The sequence below is a fragment of the Bidens hawaiensis genome, unplaced genomic scaffold (genome assembly GCF_021521415.1).
Source record: "Bidens hawaiensis isolate Kalapana, Puna unplaced genomic scaffold, B.hawaiensis_p1.1 tig00043690_1, whole genome shotgun sequence".
In the NCBI taxonomy this organism is placed as follows: Eukaryota; Viridiplantae; Streptophyta; class Magnoliopsida; order Asterales; family Asteraceae; genus Bidens; species Bidens hawaiensis.
In genome coordinates, this window is record NW_027497756.1 from 42,295 (window position 1) to 53,411 (window position 11,117).

Here is an 11,117-nt window from a genome sequence, read left to right on the forward strand (position 1 = left end):
TGTTTAATTTTCAAATTAGCATAATTAATTAACCGTTAATCATTAAATTATGAAACTTTAGCCACCTATCAAATAAAATATGTAGATTTTTATAAAAATATTTCTGGAATTATTTATTGGTTTATTAATTTATAAAAATTCATTTACCTGCTATATTTAGCCCGAAAATCATCCGTTTATAACAAACAATTTCCGAAAATTCCACAAAAATTCCTGGATGTTTAAATTATATTCCAAAATCATCTGTATCAATTATAAAAATTCATTTATCTGTATCATATATACATTACGCCCTGCTTGCGGTGCGCACATATAATGTATATATGTGTGAACCCTTGGGTGGGCAAAAGTAAAATTGCACTAATTTTGACGTTATTTTACTAATCACGTGAAAATAACGTTAAAAGTGGCGGAAGGTTAATCAGGCATCATGTGGTGGCGTTGATAGCCGAAAGACAAGGGCACAGCACCAATCAGCCGGTGTCCCGATGATTGAGTGTTATGTGTCTTATGTCCAAGGCTTGATTCAAAACTACTATCGAGCCGGGGTCTCACCGGAAGCAGCCTCTCTATCCCTATGGGATAGAGGTAAGGCTGTCTACATCTTACCCTCCTCAGACCCTACCATAGCATTGCTATTGGTGGGATATACTGAGTACGATGATGATGATGATGATGATGATGATCTGTATCAATTATAGAATGTAACAACCTTTTTCAATATTCGTTTTGGGCTAAGAACGACTATAAAAACTCATATGAACGCAAATGCATAAAGCCTATATAGGCTTTTCCAAATGCTCCCAAATTTCATGTGTGATCAAAATATACCAAATCTGAGTTCTCTAAATATTTTCATAATTTTTCAAGTATTTTAACTATTTTTTCTAAATAAACGTCTCAATTCGGTAATAAATTTGCAAATATTCTCGGATGGTCAAGAAATTACCAAATTTAAACAGGGACTCAATGATATGATCCCTGATGTCCCTGCATATTTTCATGACCTAAAATTATGCACATCACAATCGAATCCTAAATAGCCCGTAATCGAGTGTTTCGGTATTACCTTAGCGGTTTTGATTTGTTTTGACCCTTCTAATCAAGTTTTCGGATTCTTGTGCTTCTATACAAGCTAGATACAGGTCATATATCATAGACCAAGAAAGTTTCATTAACACAACATCCCCTTAACTTAGGGTTTCGGCTAGGGTATAAAACCGAACTTTTGAACCGTAAAAACGCCGTTTAAACCCTCTAATCCGTGTTTATGGCAAAAAAAGAGTATGATTATGATTCCTAACCATGTGTATGATCAAAACACGTTTTTATACCATTTTTATGATTTTTGTATGGTTAGGAATGATTTTTGGTAATCAAACTATGTTTATATAATGTTAAACAAGATTAATTCATGAATTAATGATCAAAAATTTAAAATACCTTATGTTTTCTTGAAGGTTTGTGAAGAACCGTGAGATTATATCCAGAATGCATCAAAATAAGTGTGCAAAATATCTTGGCCATATATATAAAACAATTGGTACACTAGGGGAGGTTACATATTTGCGGCTGGAAATTGGGTTGGCCCACTTTTGGGCTTATTTTGGCCCATTTGTCTCAATTTACGTGCTCAAATGTGAAATGTCAAGTCCAAATTTATTTCGGGTTCGGTTTTTGGCGCGAAAAACATATCGGGTACGACAAACAACGCGAAAACGAATGTTTCTCGGATATTTTTGTATAAATTTATAAAAACATAGTATACGTTTGTAAAATTCAAAAATATTTTCATGGATCGCTTAAAACATTTCACATAAATGTTTGGTAAGTCTTTTTCAGCTTAACGGATGATACAATGCTTGGTTTGTAACTATCTTTCGCGTTTAAATCTATAGCGGGTAGTTAAACGAGCATGCTTTCGTTTAACTGGTTTGCTATCGAACTAAGGCCATAATATTAATATGCTAGCTTATATTAAACGTATATCACTTATAGATGGCCCCCCCCCAAGATATCTGGGTTATAACCAGACCCGTTTGGTTAATCGTTTGTTCGATACGCAATAAGCGGTTAATCGCTTATTCGTCATGTAAATACTGAGGTGTATCCAGTTTTGTCACGAATGTCACATATCTTTTCTCTCTCTTTCACTGACATCCACTTTCAAAATATGTTAAAAAATTTATAGGGTGCAACAAGAAATTTTCAAATATACAGAAAAATCACTGTATTTTATCTCGCCTCCACTCATAACACCCTAAATCACTCCCTATATTATAAAAGCCCCACTCACTAAATTTGATGGACGGATTGTGAATGCTCTTAGAGGATAAAATGGGTGTTTGAAAGTTATCTAATGTACCTAACGTGGCTCGTTTGTGACATTTGAAATGTCTAGCCTTGAAGATTTTTTTTAACATTAATCAATAGCATGTTTTGTTTGAAAATGCGAAAGACCAGATAGGTTATATATGTCTCTTGTGAAAATTTAGACCACCACGTCACTTTCTATCTCCTTTAACCATCACTAACATTATTTACTTTACTTTTCTTATCTTTTAGAGGGGCGTAAGGTAGTACAAACTTATAAAAAGAGAGCACAAGCAAGAAGACTATATGAATTATAAACATCCAAATATCCAATTATGAGAAAAAGCATATGAATTTCTTGTAACATGTATCACAATAAGAAGAGAGAAATAAATTTATTACATTTTTTCAATAATTATTTTATATATTTGATATTCTAACAGATATTTGTTTGTATACCTAATTTAATCCCAATAAATTTAAATAGTTAAGCCTAGCACTTACTATTTTTGAGTAAATTACAAGGATCATCTCTATGCTGTGATTAAATTTCTTTTTCTTCTTTAACTATAAAAACAATTACATATATATATCGTCCTTACAGTTTACTTAGTGGTCACTTTTAAGTAACAACAGATGTACGTGTGTTAAAAGTTATGTTAAACGGGTGCAAAACTACCTTTTTACCCTTGTGATTATTAATAGAAAAAAAAAAGAAGAGGAGGAGGAGGAGGAAAGGTGTGAGATTTCTTCTCTTCATGGTTATATTGATAATGGTATGTAGGCGTGCCCTTGTGTCTTATTCGATCATCTTTAGGTTGTTTAACTTTGGTTTAATTTGCACTATAATTTGCAAATTAAAAAACCCAATCTATATCCGAAATTATAAGGTGTGAGATCTCTTCACCTTATAATTTGCACTCACAGCTAAAGGTGCACAAATCGGTTTTTCAAATACCCTGTTTCGAGTATGACCGGGTATAGGAAAATCGGGCATTAGCAATACCCGGGTCGGGTTCGGGTATTGTCTTTAAAAATAACACCCTATGCATCTGGTTCTGGTCGGGTATAGAACCGGGTATTTAAATACCTTATTTCAGGGAACTGAAAAAACCTATTTTCGGGTTTTTACGGGCGTTTTCCGGTATATTTCGGATATAGATTGGGTTTTTTAAGGGGTTGCACTTTTTAGAGGTATTCTTCGGGTAATTTCAGGTATAAATCAGGTATTTGAAAAAATCGGTTCTGGTTTTCAGATATTACCAGGTATAAATCAGGTCTGGTTCTGGTTTCGGGTTTTGGTATTGAAATGCATACGCTATCCGTACCCTACGAATAGGGTCGGGTACATGTTCGGGTATTAAAAACCCGGATATAAAAAAAATCGGTTCAGTGTATTCTTTTCAGGTTCAGTTTCGAGCTCAGATTTTTTGTGCACCTCTACTCACAACCACTCATAACCCCATCAAACCCTCTCCCATAATTTTGAAGAGCTGTTGGGTATACTCTGGTGTAATTGTGAATTATAGGTACCAAAACTATAATGTGAACTTGACATAAAAACTAATGGTGAAGTTGGTAATGCTCTTAAGAGGTGTAAGTTCTGAAATTTAGGTACCAAAACTATTATGTGAACATGACACAAAAACTAATAGTGAAATCATCCATTTATGATAAAAGAATTAAAATAAAGTTATATTATATCTAAAATTCTGTCTTATTAAGCAATATTAATTATTAAAAAGTTAATGCACAAATGAGACAGCAATGAATTATTCACCTATATCTTATTTTGTTGTTAACTTATAAGTTATAACAGAGCAAAGCATCAGTTAGTAGCAAACTTGCTAAGTATTTAGCAACTGGAAAAAAACATCCCACCCCCATTTTGCAAGTGAAGAAGATGTTCAGACAGCAGCATAAAGTTTCATAACAAAAACAACCTCTCAATTATGTAACTACTACTACACCAAAACCATGTATGAACAAACAACTCATATGCCCTTTATTCAATTACTTGCAACCAACTCCTCCACACCCGATTGCCTCTCTAATTTCCTGATATAAACACCATCCTTAGCTGTCGCCGACACGTCAACAATTACAGTATCATCCTCATTAAAATCTCCTCGCAGTATCCCCATCGATATCTCATTCTCAACCAGCTGCTGTATCACCCTCTTCACGGGCCGTGCCCCAAAGTTCGGGTCAAACCCGAGCTTCCCAAGAAAATCAGCAGCTTCTTCAGTGTAACGAAGATCGATCTTCTTCTGTTTAAGTCTATCTTTTACCCGATTCAACTGCAATACAACAATACACACACGAAGTAATCACATTTTCTTCTAGTCGAGTCGCTCGTGATCAATTTACTTGAATTGAGCCTATTCAAGCTTACTAGTGAACTTAAAAAAGCTAGAGCATAAGCATAACCTTGTTAATTAACAGGCCCGAGCCCAACTTCACTTATGAAGCTCAAGTCGGCTCACGAGCCTAAACAAGCCCATATAAATACACACACACACACACACAATAATAATTATCTATAAAATCATGATAAAACAACTAAATAGTATGTTACATAAAAAAAATATATTAAAAATTAATAAATAGTCAACAAACAAATGCCAAGCCAAGCTCAAGCTTGAAAACTACTCATGAATTGAGCTCGCGCTATAGCAATAGAGCTAGAAACGAGCCAAGCTCAAGCTCCCACTTGACTCGTAAGTTAAACGAGCCGAGCTCTAGCTTAAATGACTCAGGCTCGCTAGAGCTCATGCTTTAAATATAGAGCTTGAAACGAGCTGAACTAGAGATAGTAGAAGCTCAGGCTCGCTTGAGCTCGCACTTTAGAAATAGAGCTTGAAACGAGCTGACGATTCTAGCCTCCAGAACCGTCATAATGGACTTACAGAAAGCCTCTTCGGCACGATTTTGGCTGTTTTACTCATTTCTTGCTTGAGCTCTTGTTTAACTCGCAAGTTAAACAAGTCGAGCTCGAGATTAAACGGGCTCAGGCTTGCTTGAGCCCTCGTTTAACTCGTTTTAACTCGCAAGTTAAACAAACCAAGCTTGAGATTAAACGGGCTCAGGCTCGCTCGAGCCCTCGTTTAACTCGTAAGTTAAACGAATCGAGGTCAGCTTGCCCAACTCATTTACACACCCTTAGTTTCAAGGTGCCAGACTATTAATTACATAAATCACATTTTTTGTATAAATGTACCTGAATTTCAACAATATTTCTGATCTGTGTTGAATCAAGCGGTTGGAAAACAATATATTCATCAATCCGGTTCATGAACTCAGGCCTAAAAGTTTGTCTAGCTAAATCAACCACTTGTTTCTTCATCAAATCGTACACCGCATCCTTGCTACCATGTGCGCTTTGTAGCGTGTCGAGTATATAATGGGACCCAATATTAGATGTCATTATAACAACTGAATTTGTAAAGCTAACAGTTCGTCCTTGAGAATCGGTTATTCTTCCATCATCTAACAGTTGTAACAGAATGTTGAAAACATCATGGTGCGCTTTCTCAATTTCATCAAAAAGGACAACCGAGTATGGTCTTCGCCGAACCGCTTCAGTCAACTGACCGCCTTCTTCATATCCCACATAGCCAGGGGGTGCACCGACTAACCGCGAGACAGCGTGTTTCTCCATGTATTCACTCATATCGATTCTTACAAGAGCGTTTTCCGTGTTGAAAAGGTAACTCGCTAACGCTTTTGCAAGCTCGGTTTTACCAACACCAGTGGGACCCATGAACATGAAGCTTGCAATCGGTTTGTTTGGATCGGAAAGACCGGCTCGTGACCGTCTTATTGCATCTGCCACGGATTTGACTGCCATATCTTGACCAATGACTCGTTTGTGAAGAACTTGTTCGAGTGAAACAAGTTTATCTCGTTCAGATTGTTGGAGATTTGATAAGGGTATTCCCGTCCATTTGCTCACGATTTCAGCAATATCGATATCGGTAACTTCTTCACGAAGCAAAGATTTCCCCGAATGTTGGTAATCATAAAGATTCCTCTCAGCTTCGTCCAGCTGGCGTTGAAGTGTCATTAACGTTCCATATTTGAGCTCTGCAGCTCGGTTAAGATCATAATCCCGTTCAGCAGCTTCCATTTCTTGGTTTACTCTATCAATCTTTATATAAAGAAAACTAATACAAATTTAATACAAATTTATGATAAATAAACAATATATTAATATTGTTAATTATTAATTACCTCTTCCTTGATTGACCGAATGCGCGTAATCAAAGACTTTTCACGTTCCCACTGCTCATTAAATGCCTTTTGTTTCTCTTTCAGAGTGTCTAAATCGACTTCAAGTTTGGTCAACCGTTCTTTAGATGCTTTATCGGTGTCATTTTTGAGAGATAATCGCTCCATCTCGAGCTTCAAAATAGCTCGGTCGATCTCATCTAACTCAGTGGGCTTAGAAGTAATCTCCATTTTTAATTTTGCAGCCGATTCATCTACCAAATCAATAGCTGCAAAACCACAAACTAGCATCAATAAAAAAAACAAAGCTCTAAATCAATAAACTGGAGCATTTAATATTGATTTAAGTTATGACCTTTGTCGGGTAAAAATCGTTCAGTTATGTAACGGTCAGCAAGAACAGCAGCGGAAACGAGAGCACCATCAGATATTTTGACCCCGTGATGCAGTTCATACCGTTCACGCAACCCACGAAGAATGGAAATTGTGTCCTCGACAGACGGTTGATCACAAAACACTTGTTGAAATCTACGTTCGAGAGCCGGGTCCTTTTCAATGTATTTTCGGTACTCGTTTAATGTCGTTGCTCCGATGCACCGAAGCTCGCCTCGCCCCAACATAGGTTTTAGTAGATTTCCAGCATCCATTGCTCCACCAGTAGCTCCTGTAACACAAGTAACCATTATATTTTCTTAAATAATAATAATAATAATAATAATAATAATAATAATAATAATAATAATAATAATAATAATAGCAGCAACAATAGAAAGTAAAACTGTTTACCTGCACCGACTACTGTGTGGATTTCATCAATGAATAAAACAATTTGCCCGTTAGATGCTGTGACTTCTTTCAGAACGGCTTTAAGGCGTTCCTCAAAATCTCCTCTGAATTTAGCACCAGCAAGCAACGAACCCATATCCAGAGAGATCAACTGCTCAAATTACCAAAAAAAATTGTGACTTGACATTTAACGGTGTGCATGAAACTGAAAAAATGAACAAAGATAACCAAAACCAAATAAAAACATTGGTTTGGTTTAATGTCATTGTAAAAACAGAAATTTCAGTTCGGTTTTGGTTCTGCACGCAATTAAAACCGAAATAACCAAAGGCGGACAAAAACTAAATATTTAGTTTTATGTTTTCGTAAAAACCAAAATTTAAGCTCAGTTTTAAATTTTGCATGTAATTAAAATAAAACCAGACAGAATTAATAAACTTTCATTTATTATTTTGAATTTTAGGCAATTTTTAAGAATTTAATAGTGTACCCAAAAATTTTAGCCAAATGTATAAATAGCCAAATGTATAAATAGCCAAATGTATAATAATCAATATATTTTTAGTCAACAAAAAGATTTCGGCCCAAATCATTTTGTTGAGCTGACTTTCTTTTTGGCCAAGAATTTCAAGCCCAAATGAAAAAAATGAAAAAAGCTAAACTGAATAGAGTTTATAGACTCATTTTTTATTCTGAAATTTAGGTAAAGAATTTAGCAAAATAGTATCATTCTCTTTTTCGGTGTCAAAATTTCAAAACTGAAACTAATCCGAATCAAATACCAAAACCAAATGGTTTTCGAAAGCTCAAAAACCAAAACTTCAGTTTTTGGTTCGGTTTTAGCCCAAAACTGGCCTATGCACATCCCTAATAAACGCAAATTTAGTAACCATATTTAATATTAGAACTTGAAAACTTGTTCTAACCTTACGGTTCTTGAGAGTTTCTGGGACATCTCCACGCACAATTCTTTGAGCTAATCTGCATAATACATAAATGTTCACAATCTATAAATTACTGTACACCAATACATAAATACATACAAAATTCAAGAACAGTAACAATAACATACCCTTCAGCAATTGCAGTTTTCCCAACACCAGGCTCACCAATAATAACCGGATTATTTTTTGTTCTTCTGGATAATATCTGAATACACCGCCTGATTTCATCATCTCGGCCTATAACCGGGTCAAGTTTACCCCTTCTAGCAAGTTCAGTCAAGTCACTACCATATTTTTCAAGTGCCTCATATTTCCCTTCAGGATCTGTTCAATAATAAAATAAGTTTGGTAAAGGAAGAATAAGCACTAAATTAATTTATTATATCTTTTATGCAGAAGAAGTGATTTATATACTTTGATCAGTTACTTTCTGACTTCCACGAACCGCTTCAACAGCATCCTTTAATGATTTCTCGCTTAAGTTCAAATTTGTAAACAATTGTTTTCCAAATCTGGTATCTGAAGGGAATGCTAGTACAAGATGTTCTACAGAAATAAAGTCATCTCCCATTTGTTTCTTAAACTTTTTAGCATTTTCCAATAAAGAACCGAGACTCAACCCTAATCGTGGATTACTAGGGTCACTGACCTGCAAAACGAGTCATAAATTATCATAAACAGAACTCAACAACTCAGTAACTCACACTGAGTTACAACCTATAACAATACCTTTGGTTGTTGAGCTATAAAGTCATCTGTAGCTTGTAAAACTGATGTGTTGTCTAATCCAGCTTTTGTTAATATCCGTCTCGCCAACCCGTCTTTTTGCTCCAAAAGAGCTTTCATCAAATGCTCAGATTCTATAATTTGTTGTTTATTACGCTGTGCTGCTTCTGTAGCCCCAATAATCCCCTCCCATGCCATCTCCGTGTAACTTTGAGGAGTATACTAATGTTTATAACAATAAAAACATCAAATTACAACTATTCTGATTAAAAAACCATTCATAACAATCTCAGTATGTTATGATAAATGCAATGCCCACCGAGTTCAAACAGAATATGGCACCAATAACTATTTTAACAATAAAAACATCAAACATAATTATTCTACAATCCCCACCCATGCCATCCCAGTGTAACCTTGAGGATGGAACTAACGTTTTAAACAATATAAAAACATCAAACCATAACTATTCTGATTCAAAAACCATTTATTTTCCGTGTGTTATGATAATTACAATCCCTACTTAGCTCTAACAGAATGTAGCACCAATAACCGTTTCTAACAATATGCACATCAAACTATAATTATTCTGATTCAGAAAATCAGAAAACCATTTATAACGTAATCCTAGTTCTAGCACATTATGGCAGGAGCAACTGTTTTTAACAATAAAACCATCAAATTATAAGTATTCTGATTCAAAAAAGCCGTTAAACGCAATCCCTACTGAATTATAACAGAATATGGCACCAATAATTATTTTTAACAACATAAAATTATAATAAATATTCTGATTCAAAAACCGTATATAACCCTTCCACTATGTTATGATAAAAGCAATCCCTACCAAGTTCTAACAGGACCAGTAACTGTTTTTAACACATCAAATTATAATATAATTAGAGCATGTTTGGAATTGAGTTTGAAATATGCTTATTGGCTTATTAGTTTTTTCAAAAAGCCATTTTGAAAAGCCAGGATTTGAGGCTTTTGAAAAGCTGCTTTTTAACCCTTTCAAAAAGCTAAAATAAAAAAGATTTTTGTGATTGCCAAACACATTTTAACTTATTGACTTTTTAAAAACATCAATAAGCATTTTTCAAACTCAATCCCAAACATGCTCTTAATCTGTTTCAGAAACCGTTTATAATAACAACTTTAGCATGTTACGATAAATGCAGTCCCTGCCTAGTTCTAAAAGGCACAAATAACTGTTTATATTTTTAATTGAACATAACATCAAACCATAACTATTCTGATTCAAAAACCATTTATACCAATTCCAATATGTTAATATAAATACAAATCCTACCAAATTCTAACAGAATAAGGCGCCAATTTTAAACTATAACTCCAGAATATATAAATGTTTATCTCAATCAAACAGTTTGAACAGTGTCTACAAGTAATACATTTAGTGGAGTTACCAATGAGTCGGAAACAGCAGTGGAATAACGTCGAGGAGGACTCGAGAGAGCTATCGGGCTGTTTCGGATAAAAGCGGCATGGCGGAGGAAGGCAATATCGGTGGCGTATGCCGTCGGCCTGGTAGTAAGGTGCGAATATGTAGAGGGAGATAATATATCGGTTGCGAGGGCTATGGTGGTGAAACGGTGTCGTAATTGAGAGCGAGAGGAGGTGCAGAGAGACGCATCAATGGCCGAAAGAAGACTGCGTCTTACGGTCCTTCGAATCACAACAGCAGCCATAATAATAATAATAATAATAATAATAATAATAATAATAATAATTGGTTTATGAAGATGAGAGCTTGAAGATAATAAAGTATTGGTGAGATTTGAGAACAGATGATGAGTGGAAACTGGAAGCTTGGAGAAGAAGAATAAAGTTTCTAGAAGCACCTGTTCGGTTCTGAACTCTCTCGGTTCTTCTCGGAGGTTTGCACGTGAACCGTGCGTGGGTTGCATACCGAAGGAAAACCGGTTTTGGACCGGTTTCTCTTTCAACTTGAACCGGCTTGGGCCGAAACTGATTTGTGCACGTCTAACGATAATTAGGAGCTAGTACGGGACTACGGGGGTTAAAAAAAGAGTTAAAGTGTCATTTTAGTACCGGTGGTTTGTCCAGTTACGTACTTTAGTATCGTTTTTAAAGTTA

The 11,117-nt window shown here is 35.3% G+C and overlaps 1 protein-coding gene across 1 annotated transcript; it reads right to left on the bottom strand.

Annotated features, from left to right (window-relative positions):
* Nucleotides 1–4,129: 4,129 nt before the first annotated feature.
* Nucleotides 4,130–10,708, bottom strand: LOC143594485 (chaperone protein ClpB4, mitochondrial-like). Its single transcript, XM_077073793.1, has 10 exons — nucleotides 10,427–10,708; nucleotides 9,003–9,221; nucleotides 8,688–8,922; nucleotides 8,402–8,597; nucleotides 8,256–8,310; nucleotides 7,330–7,480; nucleotides 6,899–7,207; nucleotides 6,547–6,812; nucleotides 5,534–6,463; nucleotides 4,130–4,613 (listed from the first exon to the last, which is right to left on the bottom strand). The coding sequence occupies exons 1-10, from the start codon at nucleotides 10,706–10,708 to the stop codon at nucleotides 4,323–4,325; spliced, it is 2,934 nt and encodes a 977-aa protein (XP_076929908.1). The 3' UTR covers nucleotides 4,130–4,322.
* Nucleotides 10,709–11,117: the final 409 nt, after the last annotated feature.

Bases quoted from the DNA above. Each gene is read 5' to 3' on its own strand.
- LOC143594485 (XM_077073793.1), bottom strand. From the start codon at position 10,708: ATGGCTGCTGTTGTGATTCGAAGGACCGTAAGACGCAGTCTTCTTTCG. The intron at 7,481-8,255 runs GTTAGAACAAGT...TAATTTGAGCAG, and splicing joins AAACTCTCAAGAACCGTAAG to TTGATCTCTCTGGATATGGG. The intron at 6,464-6,546 runs GTAATTAATAAT...CTTTATATAAAG, and splicing joins TTCGGTCAATCAAGGAAGAG to ATTGATAGAGTAAACCAAGA.